This window comes from Parus major, chromosome 4 (assembly GCF_001522545.3).
Source record: "Parus major isolate Abel chromosome 4, Parus_major1.1, whole genome shotgun sequence".
Lineage (NCBI taxonomy): Eukaryota > Metazoa > Chordata > Aves > Passeriformes > Paridae > Parus > Parus major.
The window spans coordinates 43,760,419-43,781,184 of NC_031771.1; the positions used below are offsets into that span (position 1 = coordinate 43,760,419).

The 20,766-nt window shown below is 39.2% G+C and overlaps 2 protein-coding genes across 5 annotated transcripts in view; one reads left to right on the forward strand and one right to left on the reverse strand.

The window, feature by feature from the left end:
• The window catches only part of CORIN (corin, serine peptidase), a 119,208-nt gene extending 115,397 nt beyond the window's left edge, over positions 1-3,811 (forward strand). For all 3 annotated transcript variants that reach the window (XM_015625331.3, XM_015625334.3, XM_015625332.3), the window contains 2 exons: positions 120-253; positions 738-3,811. In XM_015625331.3, the coding sequence (XP_015480817.1) occupies positions 120-253; positions 738-920 (317 nt within the window). In that variant the 3' untranslated portion in view covers positions 921-3,811. The remainder of the gene's footprint in view (positions 1-119; positions 254-737) is intronic.
• A 3,903-nt stretch (positions 3,812-7,714) lies between these two features.
• Positions 7,715-20,766, reverse strand: part of ATP10D (ATPase phospholipid transporting 10D (putative)) — a 39,993-nt gene continuing 26,941 nt past the window's right edge. For both annotated transcript variants that reach the window (XM_033513753.1, XM_015625660.2), the window contains exons 14-23: positions 20,548-20,674; positions 19,208-19,392; positions 17,751-18,060; positions 17,106-17,182; positions 16,462-16,587; positions 15,879-16,079; positions 13,250-13,330; positions 12,908-13,012; positions 11,391-11,578; positions 7,715-9,454 (exon numbers count right to left, since the gene is read on the reverse strand). In XM_033513753.1, the coding sequence (XP_033369644.1) occupies positions 9,097-9,454; positions 11,391-11,578; positions 12,908-13,012; positions 13,250-13,330; positions 15,879-16,079; positions 16,462-16,587; positions 17,106-17,182; positions 17,751-18,060; positions 19,208-19,392; positions 20,548-20,674 (1,758 nt within the window). In that variant the 3' untranslated portion in view covers positions 7,715-9,096. The remainder of the gene's footprint in view (positions 9,455-11,390; positions 11,579-12,907; positions 13,013-13,249; positions 13,331-15,878; positions 16,080-16,461; positions 16,588-17,105; positions 17,183-17,750; positions 18,061-19,207; positions 19,393-20,547; positions 20,675-20,766) is intronic.

The following is a 20,766-nucleotide window of genomic DNA, read 5'->3' on the forward strand; positions in this document are numbered from 1 at the left end:
TTTAATACATATACAGAGAGCAGTATTTATAATGTATGCCAGTGGAAATGTTTGTCATACCTGATGGAGTCATAATAGGTAACTGTGAATTTGTGTAAACACTCAATTCTGTTTTTCAGTGCCCTTCAAGCTTCAAGAAGGAGAGGTTCGCATAATTTCCTTAGAACAATGCCAGTCATATTTTGACATGAAAATCATCACCAGCAGGATGCTGTGTGCTGGCTATGAATCTGGCACCGTGGACTCTTGCATGGTAGGATTTATCCTCTGTAAGGATAAAGTGTCAGCAAAAAAACCTGCTATTCAAAATCAAATATGATGTTAATTAGGTATAGCATACTTTACCTGTTCTAGAAATGACAACTGTCTACATACTTTAACCCAACTTTTATTATTACTATTACTGTTAATTTATTATTTATTCTTTTATTGTTACTATTATTGCTAATATTGGTGTAAAAAACTTCACAATAATGAAACACTGCTTGAAGACTGTAGGGTTTATCTGTATTAGTTAAGTTTTTTAACTGCATGAGCCTTTGGCAGATGGTTTTTTATACAAATGTAATGGGTAATAAATACTGGTAATGCTGTGTGTGGCTACACAGTTCAGCAGAGCATCTGATTTTTACAGCTGAGTTATTTGCTAAAGGCAAACAATGTAGGAACTGTGATACAGCTTTAACCATGAGTGCTGACCACATAGATAATAGATGTTTTTAACTTTCCTGTTGCAGGGTGACAGTGGAGGACCACTTGTGTGTGAGCATACTGCAGGGCGCTGGACCTTGTTTGGTTTAACATCTTGGGGCTCAGTCTGCTTTTCCAAGGTTTTGGGACCTGGAGTTTACAGTAACGTGTCACATTTTATTGAGTGGATTGAAAGACAAATATACATCCACACCTTTCTGCTAAACTAACTCCAGATGGTAAGAATTGTGCTGACAGACTAAAGAAAAAAGGAATCTGCCCCTCAACGCTGAAACTCTGTGAAAAGCAGTTTCAAGCTCTATCAATTCATGGTGTGGAGCTATGGAATATGCAGTATATGTTACTGGTAAATCCTCTGCTCATGAATATATGTGGTAGAATTAATAATCCTTTTGACTTTTCTTTTAACTGTGTTGTGGTGCTATTCCAAACACTGCAAAAAGCTTAAAAGAAAAGAATCAACCACCTTCTGCCTTTCAGCTATTAAAACTAAGCAGTAGCACAGACTAGAAAGACTTTTTAAAATAACCTATTTTAATACTATTAAACTAGTAGCACATGCATTTTCACTCCTTCCAATGAGGAAGGAACTTTGTGCATTCATATGGCACTACAGGACATACATTCAAAAGGACAGCTCTTGACAGGGCCATACCACATGCTGGAGGGTGTGGGTTTGTACATCCATGTGGCACAGGACACATCAAAGCACACGTGCAGGTCTCCAAAGGTGTTACCATATGCTCCTGTCGTGCCTGAGCCTATGCCTTTTGTCCCTCAGACTGGTTAATTTGAATGGGCATAACCCTGTACTGTCCTGATTCCACGGCTTCTGTTCCCAGAGCCAGAACCAGTAGGTCAAAAGACCCAACCAACCAGTGGAGACACTGGCGACCAAAGCTTTTACTGTTCAGACTCTTTGGACAGCCTCTAGCACTTAACCTTCTGAAACTTCCAATGCCCTGATGCATTTCTCAAACCTGTGCCCCACTGGCTTTCCTCCCCGCTTTGTATAATGTGTTCAGCATACTGATGCACTGACCATCTCCAGCCCTCTGAAAATGTAAGAGGGTTGGCTATACCACTGCAATGGTTTCCCCTCCTAAAGTCAGCTAGTTTGGACATCTTGTGAGAGACAGAAAATGCAGATTTAAAATGAAAAAGATGCAGAGTGGGCACTGTCTCAAATATCAGGGAACTGGTTAATTGTTACAGGTCTCTTCTTGTACCTTGCATTTAAAGTTTAATTTTGACTAGATAAAATGGGAAAAAGAAAAAAAACAGAAAGAAAATGAGTGATAGGCTTGGGATTCCAGCTTCTGTTCAAATGAGTTTTAGAAATAGAAGAAGCAAAGTACAACAGCTTCACCAGCAAAGGCTGAAGGAGCTCAGCTCAGGTGCTTGGTAGCTGGATGTGGAGTGCTTTGTGTAGTAGTAAGACAATATGCCTTAAGTCCAAGAGAATCTGGTTGGAAAAGAGTATGATAAAAAACAGGAGCTTGGCACCTTTTTATGGTGTCTAGAGGGAAAGTGTGTCCTATGAACTGTTGTAGATGATGTCCTACATAGCTATCAGCTTTTAGGAGGCCAGAACAGGACGAGTCAGGAATCTGAGGATTACAGGAAAAATTCCACTGGGGAACAATGCATTTAAAATTTGTGTTTTCAGTGCTGTGCATAGGCTCCTGTGAACGCAGGCTACGGCACATCATAACCCTCTCTGCTACCTCTGACATGGCCCCATGACAGCATGGCAGGGCCATGTCAATAGCATGACTGCCACATGTGGAAACGTGCATTAAAAGACCTAACACATGGACATTTCAGGTACTACTAATCATGTTGCAACTCATCTACATAGACCTACTGCTTTCATGAAGGTTTATCTTTTATCTCTGTATCTTCTCCTTAGGTATCGCTAACATTAGAACATTAATCACACTAGACTGCACTGTAGACATGAATATTAATAAATACTCAATATTTATGTTACAGATTCTGAAACTATTTAAGTGATTCTTGAATCACTGTTTCATGCTCAGAAAAAAAACCACCTCTTTGGGGCTTTGCAAGGTTTGATTGTTTTTTTTTTTTAATTTTTGATATCTTAAGGATATGACACTTAAATACTCTTCTTCCCCCAGCTATAAATGAGAGAAAGCAGCTCTGCCAGTGTTTATCTAGTCCAAGCAGATTACAGCTGAAGCAGGTTATTGATGCCCTTGCCTTAAGGATATGGAGGCTGGAGCTCTCAGTCCTCAGCCTCTCACTCCCAGCTTTCCTCTGGGGCTGGGATCTCTGGAGCTGTAGGGTAGAAAAGCTCAGAGTCCTGGAGCTGGTTATCAAGAGTATGCTGAGGAGGTGGTCCAGCGGTTGTTAGAGCCAGCTGGCTGGTGTCAGACAGGTTCTGGCCAGGTCTGTTTTCCAAAGAGGTGCTGCTGCAGAATGAATAACCCAGCCTGGCTTATCTCCACTAGATACTGTGGTTAGCAGCTTTGAATTTTGTAAAGCACCAGAGCACGTAAAATCATTCATGTAGATATTAGCATTACCAAATGATAACATGTAACTACACATTTTAATTAACTCATTAATTTAATTAGGCATTTGGCCTACCACCAGTTTCCAAGCAGTCCCTCCCAGGAAATGAGGAAGAGTGTTTCTTAAACATAAGGTCCAGTCCCATCCTATATGGCATCAGTCCAAAGAAATTCCAGGCCGAACCCCATCCCAGATGGTTTTAGGAGGGAGCACTTGGGTCTTACCCTTTCCCACAACTGTGTCTGACACAACATTCCATGTAAAGAGGAAATTTGTAATTTTATAAATGTATTTTTATACTGGTTTTTTATGTATGCACAGGAAATAGGCAAACATGTTCCTCCTTCCACTGTATCAAGCTTTTTCCTGTGTGCTGACATGATGGCTATGATCACAGTTATGCTGTTTGTCTCACAGGTGTAGTGTCACTGTAAGGTAACATTTGTTGGTTTTGCTTCTACCACAGCTGTATCTCCAAATGTAAGCAATGCCACTCAGTCAAGCCAACGTGTTTCTTTCTAGTTGTACTAATAAAAATTTACAATCGTTTTCAAAATAACTTCTCTGTTGTCTCTGAAAAATGTTCTCTGTCTCTGAAAATGTGTTTTAATCTTTAGAGAGACTAAATGATAATATGGAGGTATTAAGTTATAACTTTAGCAATAATGCCTAAAAACAGCCTTCAAGAGATATTTTTAAATCCTTAGCTACTTTTTTTTAGCAGCCCTGTTAGAACTGCAATACTTGCCGAGATTCTGGCACTACTACCACTGTACAACTTTTAGTTTCTTCTGTGTGCATGCTTCCAGTACAGAACATTACTATGAATAATACTGCTGCCAGCAACTACTCTGGACTTTGAAATCTGAAAGACTAAAGCTGCAATCAAATCTGCAATCTGAACATATTTTGTTCTATAATTTTGCTCTGGAATGCAATTAAGTAACAAATCTCTTTTTACCTTGCACACAACATTTCAACAACATGTACACATGCTGAAATCAAAATACTAAGCAGACAGAAGCTTAAGACAGTTAAAATTTACCTTTCTGCTGCAATAAGGAAGCCAGGACCATGAGGGCAAGAGTAATAAAACCAGAGTAAAACAGGAACAAATAATGAAAAACTTACACTGAAATTCAGCTATGGGAACGCTGTTAAGACAGTCACATTCAGAAGATGCCCATTAGCCTCAGCCAAGAGCCAGGGCTGGTGGGAGCAGTGGGTTCTCTGTGTTAACTGGTCCTCAGCCAGTCCTCAGCCTTGTGCTTTGGCCAGTGGGGCTGTGGAAGAAACAGCTCAAGCTAAACATCAGCTCAAACTGTGCTCCAGCTACAGACCAAAGCTCACTGTGCTGCCAAAATACTTAGCAAAGGCTGTGGCTGACTGCTACCTGCAAATGTTTAGCACAGGTGTGGTTGCTGTGAAAGAAAAAAAAATAAAATTAAAACATGTACTTTCTTTTGTAAATCAAATATTGCACATCAAAACTGAGTTAAGGCTGTTCTGGAGGTAGCTACAAACTCTGGGGCTGTTGAAGGTGGTTATTTTGCTCTGTTTTAAAATTAAAGAAGTGTAAATGCTGTGCTTCGTTTCATGACACGTGGAAGGCACCTGTGAGATGCTCTTAAAAGGTTATTTCAAAATGGAAGTGTCATATCATGCTGTGCCTAAGTGCAGGAGTGCAGAAGCAAGCAGGTGATTGCGACGTTTTCAGTGCTAAAAAACAAAATAAAGGGAACATTGAACTGTTGAGAAGCACAGGGAGTGCAATTTGTTACCACCCTTCATTACTTTAGTTATGGCAAATTAACTTTTTGAAGCTTTTATTAAAGACTCACTACCCTCATCTCCCCTTCAGTAAAAGACAGCAAGCACTCACAGCAAATGCCCTCAGGTATTTCTGCTGTTTGTCCACCACAAAAAATAAACAAATCCAACCCCAAAACCACAATACCAAAAAAACTGTCAAATAAAAAAACAAAACAACCAAACCCCAAAGCAAGCTTCACCCAACAGGTAATTTAGATTATCAGCCAGACTACTTGTTGAAATCCTCTAATAAAACACAACATGTATAGGACAATTTTAAGCAATAGGTAGTACCAATATGCAATACACACATACACACACACGTGATATCTTGCACCACTTCAAGTGGCACAAAAGCACTTACAATCTCAGCAGAGAGGAACAGTGTCCTGAAAGCCTCACCACACTAATTTGTGAGTAATGGAGTGATGAGGCTTGTAAAGAATCACATAATAGCAATTTAAATGTCCCACAGGCATCATGCAGATGGCTCTCACCCATCATAACACCTATCATAACAGATGACTCTCACCCATGCTTCCTCAAGCAGTTATTTTGATGCCATGGCTTAGTCATAAGGTTTTAGAAGATCTTACTCTGAATACTTACGGCTTTTGTATGAAAAAAAATGCAAACTAAATGATCATCTACCTGTCAAATCTGCTGGTAAGTAGTTCTTCTGAAGCAGAGGCAAAAAGAGGGCACAGGCTGTTGGAGTCTGAGATACAGTGTGTGTGCCCTTGTTTTTAATATTTAGTTCTAGAATTCAAAGAAACACTGAATTTCATATAATATGGAATTCATGAGCATGTTTTCATGGTGATACATGAAAACAAATGTTGAAGTTAGATAGAAAAAGCTAAAAGTGTAAGTGTGTGTAGATTAGAAAGTTTTTTAAATCACTGGGTGAATATGTTGAAGTTTAGAGTTTAAGTAGTTTAGAGAACAGGAGACAAGATGGAGGATATAGGGTGTTGTCTCTTGTCCCTTCTTCTTTCTTCTTCATGTTCTTCTCCTAGAGGTTTTTGGGTAATAGTAAGTGATTGGATAGAAAATGCCGCAGTGCATCATAGAGGTGATGGGTCATTGGGTCTTTAAGAAAAATAATATACATGTCTATTGTTAATTGGGTAAAAATAGGTATAAAGATAAAAGAACTGCGTAGTTCGAGGCCTTTTTGTGTGTCAGACACTAAGTGAGCCACAAGGCCTTGTTTGTACCATCAGAAGAAAGAAATGTGCCAAATTACAAAGATTAATCTTGTAACCAGCCTGGAGAGACCTGTTAAGTTTTGTAAAGATCCTTCAATAAACACAAGAAACAAGATTCTAATGAGCTCGGGAGTTTTCATCGAATAATAAGGACTGAGATAAGTGGGATTCCCTATGAGGAAGGATCCCAGGAGAATTCAGCCCAAAGGAGGCTGAGAGACTAGAGAAAAGTTATAACCACAGAGAACAGAGCCCAAAGGAAGCAAGAAGAAATAGACATTACAACAGGCTGGTGTTGTCCCCAAACTCTTTTTCACAGTAACAGGCAGGAACACAGCTGAGGCCTACACTCCCTCAGGTCACTGGAAGTGCTGGAGCTCCTCCATGGAAGTTCAGCATAACTCAGGCATAGAGTTAGAGACTTGTGGACCAAGTCCATGGACCAATCTCCTCTCAGTGGCCACAAGTACAGAGAGGCCGTGGATTTAAAGTGCAGAAAAAATATTCAGGTCAGGTAATGAAAACAAAAACAACATTAGACTTTGAGGGCAGGAAAGTACTGCCTATTTCTCTGGAGCTCTTTACAGCAGGATAACATCCACTAGGGAAGGACAAGGGTAGAGCTCAGCCTGCCTTGAGGCTGTGGAGCAATATAGGTGATTTCACTGCATCCCAGTAACTCTGTTTCTATATGATTCTGCCTTGGTACCATCTTGTCCCCCTGCACAACCTGCTGACTGTTTCGCAACCTTGCAGTGCCAATTTCTTGTCTAGAAAGCTGAGATGTTTCACTTGGGAAATCTGGAGTATGCTCATGGCAAGGTGCCTCCACACAGCAAGAACGATGTTCGAGACAAACATCTGAAAAAGTAACTCAGATCAACATGATCTCTTGGAATTTGAATGTGTGCCGTCACTTCAAAGGTCTCCACTAACTTTATGTTAGAACTTACCAAAAACATTTTGCCATATGTTGGAGCCAAATTTAAAAAAAATAAATTCAGAAATGGCTGTGATCACTTTCTCCTTCTACTACTTTTCTTCTACAGGCTAAACAAAAAGTGTATTTTCTCTTTTTCTCGTCACTAACACTATGGTTAGAGTCAGCCCTAATTACATTCTACCTTTTGAACACAGAGCTGTTTTAAACATTTGGTAACATGTGGTGACCAGCATTTGAATGAACTCAGCATGCCCTCAATATCTACCCTGTGTAGGAGCAGCTGTCCAGACCTCACAGCGTTTGTTTAAATTCTTTTAGAGATCTTAAAAGATGAGGAATATGTAATGTTGATCATTGACGTGGAAAGCTCATGGTTCAATTAAAAAGCACAGCCCTTGCCCGAAACATGGTGCCTAAAAACACACAGATCTTGGCAATTTGAAAGCAAAAACTTTTAGAAAGTAACAAAACCAAAAATTGGGCTCAGCACTAATAATTCATTAGCAGCTACAGTTTGAGGAAACTGTTTATTTCAACAGGTGCTAGTGAACACAAACAGATTTCCTAAATTCTTCTCTAAATTGTCCGTGTAACATTTGGGAAGGGAAGTAAAAAGGAGGCAATATTTTAGAGAGTCTGGAATCTAGAAGTTTCCACATGCACCTCAGCCATTTTTTGTGCAGTGTGTGAGCAGTGGGAAACTGGCAGTGGACAGGACTCATCTATCTTGGAGACAGATGAGCAACAGCACTCAAATGTGAGACTTGCTATGCATTATTCCTTCTTCTGAGCAGCCTTTAGAGACACTTAAGCTGATTATTATAAAAGCCTGGAGGAATGTAAAAACACCTGAGAGTGAAGAAGAGTGATGTTATCAGCTAGAAGCTGCTATTTGTAAGGGAAGACCTGAAGGTGGACTGGAGCTCCTCACTGCTGCTGGCAGACAATTTTTCAGTACAGGCATGAGGTAGTTTAGAGAAAAGACAGCCAGCCAACATCTGAATTGAGTGAGGTGGGAAAGAAGTCCATTTGGTGGCAGAGAACATGAAATGGCACATGGAATCAAAATGGAGTGATACAGCAGGAGGATGAACTGTGATGGAAAACAAAAGGCTGCACTTAGGATTTGCTCTTTATGTGAGGAGGAAGGCGAGGGAGACACATTACATGTGTCTCATTTGGGCTTCTCTCTTATGGTTAAAATGGTGTTTGTCCATCAATGAGATTGCCCGTGCAATAGCCTGGTGAACAAACTGGACCACAGTGGTTACATAAATTACTGTCTACACACACTACAACTAGTAATAAAAATTCTTGAAAGAAGCCAGCCAGTAACACCACATCTCAACCATGCTGCTTACTTCATACTTCAGAAAGTGGTGAATCCCAGGGCATGCTAGGGTTCTAGGGCAGCAGTGTAAGGGAGCAGGCTGACTTAGCTGAACTGGATTCTGCAAATCCACATTCATGCAATGTGTCCATAACACCACCAGATGTTATGCAATGTTGAATACAAGAAATAAGCAGTATGCAAAGTCTACTGTGTGAAGAAATATAGAAAGTAATACACACATTTAGACCTTGAACATCTTAATAAATTATGGATAAGTCTTATAAACAAAAAGGCTTTTAAGGAAATGTGTTCATCATCTACCTAGGCTGAAGACAACAAAACCACAGCATGGCAAAAATCAGCAGTTATTACTTCTGTGTTTAACCAGCTAACATTCCAACTTTGTAAAATACAGTAAAACATCTTCTTCACACAAAACAGAACTCAAAACTGCTTTGTGTGCTAGAGAGACAGCACTGCTGCCCTTTTCAGAAGTACACACAGAGACTTTGGGACATGAACTATTACCACCAAATGTAACTGTATTAGTTTTCTTTGATAAATTCAGTCTTTTCAGAGTTCATGACACTTGTTCTCCCAGACTCATCCTGAATGTCTGGTAAGAAGGAGGTGTTCTTTACTAACCCATCTCTTGAACAGGTCTGAAAAGGTGTTTTAGATGCTGGCAAAACACTGTCAGTGCTTTCTTCCTCTGATACAGCACCTGCAGCTGAGCTGTAAGGAGCAGAAGTAGGTTGGAGCTCCACTCTATCATTCACATTGCACTCATATTTCCATCTCTTAATTGCTTTCCTCTGCTCCTCGGGGGACAGTCTCACAAGGCACTTGGCTCTCAACACCGGAGATGGAAACAATGTTCCTTGGAGAACTCTTATCAAATATCTACAAAATAAACACAGTTATAAATAAGCTGCTTAAAATAAACCCAAAACTATTCCCAGTGACAAAGGAAACCAAACACCATTCAAGTAACCCTGAAGCCTAGTTCCTGGACTGGAAACTAGATGTTCCTTAAGGTCTCTTCCAACCCAGGCCATTCTATGATTCTGTGATGTTAGAACTGACTTAACTGGCAACATAAGTTGGATTTAATCACAGATTTTTGCAGTGAATTTTTCAGAATTCAATGGGGCATCCAGCATCTGTTGCTCTATAAGACAACTCCATTAAACCTCCAGTGAAAGCCCCAATCTCACTCCCTCACGCTAGAATCTGCAGAGGACACCCTGGCTTCACAATGCCCCTGAGTGGAGGCTTTTCAGCACCATACAAAGGATCATATCAGAAATAAACATGGAAAAAAACATACATGTGACAGCAATAGTACCATAATAGGCACTTCTACTTCAAATCACTTAAGTAGAAAAGCTGAAATTAGCCACAACAGTTACAAATCTTCTAAGGTATTGACATAGGGAGAGTACATATAGCTTAAAGGAATTCCTAAATCATTTGCCTTTAATTCACCATGAAAACCACTGTCTTCCTCAAGATTGAACAGCCACACATCAGAAGTAGTCACCAAGCCGAAACACTCATCCTACCTTGGCTCTCTACAGCCCTACCAAAAGGTCCCAGAACAGCCTTTATCTATTAATTTGTCATGTAGGGGAGATTTACTGTGTGTGAAAGAAAAGGCTCTCCTGTCACCACCTGAACCAAAGCTGAGAGCAGGGATGGAAAAGGAAGAGGCCATGTGTTTCTTGCACCTCACAGTTTGTCATTCTGCTGAAGTATGAACCAAAGCCATCAGTCAAATCAGATCAGTCATGATCCCCAGTGAGTGCAGTAAAACTTTTGATGAAATGCTTAAGACACAGATCAGACATGTTCAAACAGGGCTTAATACTTGGTGGCCATTGCAGGCTTCTACAGGCATGGCTCTTGCCAGCTTTCCTGCTGGCAGGACTGATAACTTCTGCAGCCTGACTACAGCACTTCATCCAGAAAGTGTGGTCAGATTGTGTCTAATGATATAAATTTACATCAGGTGAGCAGGAAACAGCATTTACTCTCTCAACTCTTTTCAGTATCTGTCTGTGCAATTCAATTTTAAGTCTCATTCTTTCTGAAATGATGGAAGAAAAAGACATAACACAGAAGAATTAATAACCATAGCACTGGAGGCACTTCACTAGTAGGCTACAGTGGAGTTCACGCTCAGCCAGTGAAATGAAGATAGCTGTGGCTACTAAAGAAAGCTAAACAGAGGGTTTGAAGTCTCTTTTACTGGTTTTTACATGGCTTGTTTTGCTCTGCTGGCTGGCTCAGGTGTCTCCCTGCTCAGCATAGCATGCTGGAGTCTTTCACCTCCATCCAATATTACTGCCCCTCCAGGATGAATGAATTATTGACCTTGAACTTCAGTGAGACAAAAAATGTCAAGACCTCTTGTGAATCTAGTCAGCACATTTCCACCCCACAAAGAAGCCTATGCATTCTTCATTTTAGATACTCTTGTACATATTCATGACATAAATTTCAAAAAGAAAATCATTCCACAAACTAACACAGATGAAGCAAGTATTTCTTTGTCCGTACATAGTACATGTCCAACTTCAATCACTAATTTAACTGATTTGTACATAAATTCAAAAGAATTTTTTTATTACTGACATTTACTTGGAGAACTAAATGGCACTAAAAAGTTGTCCTCACATGTCCTCCACAAGTAGGTCTAGTACAGTCATGAAATTAACATTTTTATTGGGGGATGCCGGGGGGAAAGACCTCTAGCTAGAAATTTATAATATCACTGACTCACAGAAAACTAATTTAGGTAACAGCAGCAATCTACAATTATAAAACAGAAACTCACCTGGGCAGCAGAGCAATGCAAGTAGTCAGGAGGCAAACTAAGTAAAACACTGGGTCTGTCATGTGCTTTTCCATGATCCAGTAAAAATCTGATCGTGGGTTGTGGGTTTTGCAGGTTGCTCCAACAGCCAGAGTGAACACAAAGTAAAAGAGGATGCTGCCAACTATAACTACTGTATGTATCCATGTCTGCAGTTCAGAAATGGAAAGAAATAAGATTTAAGCTGTGAAACAGAAAGACTGTTACATCTGTATTTGCATGAACATGCACACTTTTCCTCCATGGGCAGCTGTTGAATGTAACAGAGGACACATCTGTTCAGATAATATTCCTGATTTCATACAAAACAGTCCAGAAAGAATGGAGCCTTCTTTCTACAGTATACAGATGTTCCAGACATTTTTTTTTTTTTTAATTCTCATAAATTCATAGCTTTTCATTCTTTTGTGAAAGACATTTGCCTCAGATTACCACTTCATCCACTGGCAGCATAGAAAACTTTCTCAAGCAAATGGAGGCGTGATCTTCACATGACACCACCCTTATGTATCTTGTTTGAGATATTGGTTACCTTTCTACACTGGAGTTTTCTGTAATTTTACACCTAAATGGATGTAACAGCTACTAAGAGGGCAACATTGTCATTGGTCTGGCAGCTTGCCAACATCAAAAAATGCCAAACAAAACACATTTAAGCAAAGTTCTCTAATCAGAGTGTGAATACACTCATGCTATACATATGTTCTGAGTAAAGACATTTTAATTATGGCTGTCATACTCCCAAAAGAACAATGAAAAGACTGAATCACAACTTGACGTTTCATCCATTATAAAACAATCCTAAAAAACACTTAAAAAGCCAAAGAGAAAACAAAACCCATTCGTAAGTGTCCTTCTACTGTACTCACTATTGTATATTCTTTAAAATTAAGCCAAAACCCCAAATAGTACCCTTGTAAAGGCTCTAAATTTATGCAAGCTAAGGCAGACACTTTAGCTTGCGCAGTCTTAAAAACTGAAATAATGTTTCTTAGCATATTGGTTTTCCAGTTCTTGCATCAAAATACACCTCTGAGTTGTTCATCCTGGCGACAGAGAATATCATCAATTCCAAGCATTCAAAATCAGCAATTTACACTGCTGTCTTTGAGATGCAAACTTTACGAACTAAGGAAGTTTCAGCAGATGAATGGTGGATTTTACCATTTGCAAAACAGAACCAACATCCCCCAAACTACCCTACGTTAAAAGGAAGCAGAATCATTTCACTATTTAAAAATAGGCTATTTCACCATCTACTGAGGCCAAGTTTTATTAATTTTAGTCATATTTCTATTGGTTCAAATGACAGATGTGTTAGGAGAGCTCACATGGTCACATAAATATAGTATTTAGGGTTTGAGCCTTTTATACTTATTCTGTTTTGTATATGAAGACCTTTCTTCCCTTTAATTTTACTGAAAGCTGTATGCACATACTCTATAAGGAATATACTCTTTGGGAAACAGAGTACTCACCACAGACTTGCACTCGATGAGAAGGTGAAACAGCATTATGAAGAGTGCTGCTGTGTTTATGGGGTTTCCAAAAGAAATAATGTCTATGTCTGAACCACAGTAAGTCTGTAAAGGAAGAATATTCTTTGGTCATTGTCAAATATTCTTTATGTATAGTCCTAATACAAAGTGCATGAATAATGTAAATACTGTACATATTTGCACACAGAGTTCAACTCTGTTTCAATGATTATTTTCTTAGTATACACTCATATACAAGGAAGTAAAAATACTTTATTCTCTAATTTGCTTAGGTTTTAAGTAAGTCAAAATGTATAAATGTATTTTGTAGACAGCACTTACAAAGTAAGGCACAAAAAAGCAAATGAGACTTTGGTAAAAAGCATCCAACAAGGTTATCCAGAATGTTGAAGGCAAGTAAGCCTGTAAGAGAAAAACAAAATGGCATTGAAACAAATTGAATAAATTGCTACATCCTTAACTATCATTAATTTGGATCTGGGGAAAGATTACCTGCAGAATTCCAGCTAGTTTCCAAGTGGAAAAGGCATCTTTTGTGTATAGTTATTAGAACAAAGATCTCCCTCCACACATACAGTTAACTATTACTATTTAAATCAGCAGCCAGCTCTGGCAACTCTGATATTGCAGCTGTTCCTATCAGAACAGATGTACCAGAGCCTCAGGGAGTCCTAAGGAGGGGAAGGGGCTGATGGACAGGGAAGTACCCTGCAGCATACCATCACTGAATACCAAGTCCTATCTTCTTCTACCTCCATCCCTTTTTGTTATGTGAGCTGTTTGACTCCTCTGTGTGGATGGGACTTCTCTGTGAGCTAATTTAACTCATGTGAGGTATCAACTCACTTTTCTGCTGGAATAACACATTGCTCTTTAAACCAGCTCCTGGGAGGACCTGATGGAGCAACTGAGCAGGCACAAGTAAAATAGTTTAACTATATGGATGAAGAGGAAACAGGAAGAAAAGGAGGGAGAAGGGAATAAGACTTCCTCCCTCAGCAGTGGCACACTGCTATGACAGATAAACCACCTGGGAAACCACAGTTGCCTATGCTCTGGCCCAGCTATATCCCATTCCCTCAACCCTCAAGTGAGACACATAGGTGAGAAGTCTAATCATCCAAGATATCCTCTACAATTAGTGGAGAGATGGGTTTTTCCAAAGAGCCATTCAGCCCTTTCAAGAACTGAACTGCTGTCCGGAGGAGATGTGGAAAACTTATTTGCCTTTAAACACTGAAGATGAATCCCACTTACTGTTCCATTACTTTTTAGTTTATACAAAGCTGTACACTTGTGATGTCATGGTGCAATACTGTGATATTGCATCTTATTGCATCTTTTAAAGCATTTATCTTCCTTCTATACTGTATTTAATTGCAAGCGGTTATTTCTGAGTGCTCCCATGCAAGAAAGGAAATGATAACAACTCCAACCATAGAGCAAGAAATGATGAGATGGACAACAGACAGAAGCACTAACAAAAGATAAGGAAATAAAAGGCAAAGAAAAAAAATATGTAATGCAGTAATTCTGATTATGTTGCTTCAAAACTTTCAGCTCAGCTCAGATCCCTGTATTGTACATATCCTGAAGATCAAAACAAATCATGAGGCTTTGAAACATTTACTGAATCAAAATTCTCTGACTGACAAAACACAGACCTGCTCAAGCCGATCTACAGAGGTTTGGACTGGTACCAAGAGTACTTTCTTTTTCAAAAATACTGCAAACCAAGTAGCATTAAGTATTTAAGGGTATATAAAAAGAAATTGAGAAATCCACAAACATGCAAAAAAAAAATGTCAGTTCACTGTATAACCTTCTTTTCCTTCTAGACCAGACCTAAACTTCCACCAGGTTATAATAAATGAGATAACTCTAGTACACAACATACTGTGGCTCTTTTTTTTTTTAGTATTATTAGAATAGAATAAAACAAAATATTTCAGTTGGAATGGATTATCTGGTCCAACTGCCTGACCACTTCAGGCCTGACCAAAAGTTCAGGCATGTTATTAAGGGCCTTGTCCAACACTGACAGACTCGGGGCATTGACCACACCTCTGTGAAGGCTCCAGTGAATGACCATCCTCTTGGTAAAGAAATGCCTTCTAATGATACTGTAGGATCTGATCATAAAGAAAATGTTAAGCTTTAAGTGACTCATATTGTCTATGTTTTCTCTCCCTGGACCATTCATACCTATTTTGTCTCAGGCTCAGTATGTCACTGCCTTCAATTGTTATAATAAAGATATTATTTTAATTATTAAATTTTTGGAAGTATGAAATTAAAATAATGCTAGAATTGACACTAAGCAAAGCAGAAACCAGGAAAACCTTCACTGATTTATAGAATTTCATTTAGAACCTACTCCCCCACTCCCTTCAGGTTTCTGTGCTGAATGTTTGGACAGAATTTACTGATAGACCAGGTATGAAGTACAGTGTTTCCAGGCGGGAAGGCAAATTTCAGAACATACCTGTAAGGTGAAAAGTACTCTGACTGACAGAAGTTCTTTGAGGATTATTTGAAATTAATATGCTCTGGTTCTTTGGCAGTTGAGAACCTTATATGACAAAGAAAAAAATACAGAGTACCCTTATCTTGCTCAAACAAATCCCAGTTTGAGGAAGCATGTCAACAGCAAACACAGTGAATGAAATAAACGAGCTGGTAACAATGTTTGTCTAGTATATTGCTTTACCTGAAGTCCTTAATTTCTTTTATCATCCAAATGTCTGATAAGATTGGGTCTATGACTGAAAAGAGCTTAAAAAATCTTCTGAAAAACAAGTTTTCATTTGTGCACATATTGAACAGGCCTAGATGCTTCATAATAGAGAAAGTAATTTAAAACAATGTTTGTCTGAGATGAAACATGAAAGACAGAAATGGCTCAAATGACCATTTCAATTTGCTTCAGGCCAAGCACTCTGTAACCTACCACAGATTTCTGGCTCATTGTGTAAAGCTGTGGGAGTTCCATGAGTATCTCTGCAGATACATCTTTGTCCAAGACACCATAAATGATGGGTGGCACTGATGTAAAAAGGAGATTGAAAAGAATCAAGATCCAGTAGTCAGTCATTGATGTGCCTGAAAACCCGCAGAAAAACTGGTACCAAAACAGGAGGTTCACGTAGGTCTGAAAAGTGACATGGTAAAATTTTAGCCATTGACAAAAGCTTTAAAAACAAGAGAAAAACTGGTAGGTCTCTGTTTGGTTAAAATAATCTGTGGAAACATTTCAAAATTAGACATGACTTGCTGAAACAGTCATGCTACCACCATATTAGTAACGCCCATAACCCACTGTTTAATCAAATCAAACAATGACTTTGAGAAGGAAATTAAGCCCAAGAAATAAGAGCCTCTGGTCTCTGCAGGCAAATGGGAAACTGAATTGTTTGACACACTTTGAAACCATTCACAATAGGAAGAGAAAAAAGAAAATAAAGACTCACTAAACCTTTCAGTGCTCAAAAATACATGAACTGTGATGTCCCTAGAATGGAACAGCTACATACCACATTCTTATAGAAGTAGTAAAGCACCATGTTGGTAAGTCTGGTATAACACCAGTGACCATGGACAAGCAGCAGCTTCCTGAGGTGTCTAAACTGAGATATTGCAAAGTCACTTGCCATCACAGCCTGCAACACACACAAAGAGAAGGATATGATATAACCAAACTGTTAAAGATAAGCTTCAGATACTGCCAACCAAGCAACTTACCTACTGTTGGAAATCCTTGTTTTATAATTTTTTATACATTGCTTGCCAGGTTATGCTCACTAAGATAATCCACTTCCATACAAGACTTTACAACACACAGCTCAGACCAGCAGAGCACAAACAGCAATATATCTGTCATCATTATTTCGGCACAAGTGCACAGAAATCACTGACACTTAGGCTGCTCATTTCCCTGCACAACATGAGTAATATGGAGCTCACTGACAGGCAGAAAACTGTTGTTTGGAGCTTAACCTACAGCATTCAGCTTCTAATCACTCCTGGTGGAATGCTGAGGCCTGGGTGTGAGGCTGAGGCTGCAAAGTCTCGCCCATGTAAGGGAACAGACTGTGGAGCTATTGGGTCTCCAGAGTACACTTTGAACTGATTTAAAATGTAACCTGACATAATTTGCAGATATCTTTGGATTCACTACCTGCATGCCTTCCTGTCCAGATATTCCCACACCAGTGTCAGCCACCTGGATCATACTGACATCATTGGCACCATCACCTACAGAGAAGAGAGGAAAAATTGAAACTAACTTTGCTGGCTATCACATTGGACACCTGTGGAGGTGGCAGGAAAAGACAAATATCAAATAGAAGACAGTTAAGAGAAATACATTTTTATGGCAAACACTGAAAAACCCTAAAAAGAACAGGATTAGTAAGTGAAGGCCTGACTGAACTGAACTATGCTCTCCAAATAGATAATAGTTATTCCTTTGTCAGAATTTAGCTGGCATGCTGCACCAGAAAACATGGTTGCTTTAAATCACAGCCAGTCATCTCCCCTCTGCCTCCTTATTTTGTGGGGTTGTGATGGAAAGTAAAATGCTCTCACTTGCTGCTTTGCATGTTACATAACACAGTATGATGCTGTTCTTACTGTTTTATACTGACATAAGTTTATGGACTAAATTTGTTACTTCAGAAGACAAACATCATTTTATGTTAGAGACAACTACAATTCAAAGGATTATCTTATAAAATAAATGTTGTGATAGACATTAATATATAAGAGAATAAACTGGCTTCTACTTCTTTTCAGAGAAAGGAGGATAACCCACAAGACTCACCTACAGCTAATGTCATTGCCTTTAGCTTACTTCGCACCAGTTTGACCAGGACACTCTTCTGCAGTGGTGTGGCTTGGCAACAGACTACAGCCCGACATTTTTCTGTGAGTTCCAAGAAAATATTCTGTAGGCTGTCATGAAGGACATGCTCTAAAGTCCTTCCATCAATAACCAGGCCTGCATTGAACCCTCGAGCTTGGGTGGAAGGACTTGCAGAGACATTTCCAAGTTGCTCATTGGGTTTGTTTTTGACAGAAGCATTCTTCTGGATGCCTTCCAGAATTTTGCTCATTACCAAGGCACAGGCATCCTAATTAAAGACAAGAGAATGGCATCTTATGAAGTACTGTTTGTACTCTTCCTCCCCTTTAAATTCATAAAATATATATGGGGAAAAGGTCACATGCTGTCCTTGTATAGTATTTATCTGGAAAGGCTCAGACACGAGGCTGAATACCCCTTTAAAATCACAAAGGATGCACACTGCTGTTAATAAAAGAGTCTGTGATAAACTTTGCTTAAGCAAATTTGCTTGAGTATTGCATTAAGAGAAGAGAGAAAAACCTAAGCAGGCCAGAAAACGTCCACAGACTTTGCAGGAAAAGCAACCATTAAGGATTCTGTAATATACAGCTTTGATAGAAAACTTTTGCTCTCTGTGTTTCTTTGTCTGGCACGCAAAGCCAAAAGTGCACTTCATATCACACTACAGGTGAGCTGCTATGAATTACTGAAGAACTGGCCTTGCAGAATGTTTTACCTCATCAGATTCAATTCAAGATGCTCAAAAAGTTTGTGGGATCAATATATGTAAACCACATGCAACACAGAAGAAAATAAATCTTAAATCTTCTCATCCTTTTACTTTGAAATGCAACAGTATCAAATCCTGGTTTTTATTTCTACACCCAGTTACAGGGAGAAAAAGCCCTTCTGCAAAAGGGGCATAGTTCTCACTGTCAAGACACTAATTTCCCAGCAGAGTAAAAGGAAAGTGTTGGCACAAATCAAACTCCAAGGTTTCCTCAAATACAACTGGACTAAAAATTCTTTCTTTTTTAATTTTATTTTACCCACAGTTACTTCTTAACACACTACCTTTTATGGCATATACAAACTGTATTTCTTAAGATACATACAAGCAGAGAAAGAAAAGAAAAATTAAAGGTCTTAGAACAATCCTGAAAATCTGAGGCCATGTCAACTCCTTAGCTTACCACAGAGAGAAATTAAGAAGTCTATTCAGTTAAAATAATTAATCACAATGTAGGGACTCTATAGAAAGAAACAGTTGTTACATACATAGAAAGGACTTCATTTTATCCACTAGGAAGAACAATACAGAAAAGCAAATGTTCTTTGGTTTCTCAAGGCAACAACATTTGCTTTTCTGTATGTCCTGTGGAATAGCCTTATTGAATTTTTCAGCAGAGAAGAAAATCGACTCTTCTACTCACCCTACTCTGTGATTTAAGAGTGAAGATTCTGTCCTCTGGTTCCAGCAGTTTACAAGCATAGGCAATGTTGACAGCTGTCTCTCTCTTGTCACCTGTCAACATCCATATTTTTATTCCAGCTTTCCGTAATGCCTGTATTGTGTCTGGAACACCCTCCTGCAGGCGATCTTCAATGCCAGTGGCACCTTAATTTAGGCAAACAAAGATTAGTGCTGCTGTACTTCCAAAACCAAAATGCTCCAAGAGTGACAGGATGAGCTGGTTCTCTGTACCCACATCCTAAAACAGACATGCTACCATGACATGCTTGGAAATTCCTGAAAGCAAGCACCTTGGTAGGATGAAGTCATTTAACCTCCTTATTTTCACTTCCATTTAATGTTAGGGCCAACCCATTCTTGTTGTCATACCAGAGACACGAGCCTGCAAGACAGCAGGTCTCCAAAGCAGCTTGATATCTCTCTGTTGGCTTTAGTGGCAAAGGGTACCTGTATACACTTAAAAAAGAATCAGTTTGCAGCACTGCTCTGCCTTCTCTCCAGAAACCAAAGCCAGTAATCCCAGAATTCCTTTAGTATCAAGGTTTATGGCATCTGCACTAAGTAGATGACACAAAATGAGGAAAGGAGCACCCTTTACACAATAGGAACTGTGTCTCTCTAGCTTCTCGCATGAGCTGCCTTTACCACCATAGTCAGATCTTTGCACATTGTTTTCCAAATGTTATTTGCTGGGCAGTTCTCTAAAATGATTATCCCAGACTGCCTGCAGTTTACCTTTCACACACCTATGGCAAACATTTTTTGTTTCATTTCTGCACAGCTGAATGACATTCAGAGGAATGGCTCCTACAGAAGCATGCCTGACTTCTCTCCATGTTACTATAACAGCACAAGTACACCTGCTGTGCCATGAATGCAACGCTGATAGAAAATATGCCCAGAAGGGGGTTTCTCTGAATATCTGCACTGGCCTGTGATTTGTTACTATCATTTCATGCGCTTATTATAATGACATTTAAAACCTCTAGTGAAGACAGAAAAATACCCAATAATAACAATAAAAAAAAATTTAAAAAACATCACAAGAAGCCACCCAGAAAACCCCAACCAACCAAGTAAATTTTTACAAACAGGAGAGCACCATCTGTCTTCAGTGTGCTTTACAACTAGTATAAACTTTACCAGTGATATGTATGGAAACTCAGAAGTGACGATAAATTCTAAGTCTGTAGAAAGCTACATGTTACACAGATTGAGATTAGCACAGCTCTCTGAAAGCAAATTCCAATTACGAACATCAGAAGCATTTTCCTGAGAGTTACAGTATTTTCTACCTACCAAGCAAAGTTAGTTCGGTCTCAAGCCTCATGGCAGATTCAAGCAGCAGATCCTCCCTATTGTCAATGCTGGTTTCTGCTAAAAAACGATGATTTAACCACTCTGCATATTCGGCATCACTCATCACCTACACAGAGAGGGAAAATATATGGCATGTATCTATACTGGGTTTTCAACAGTGCATCAAAAGTGTTCTTGTGGTTACTTCTGCTGTCCACA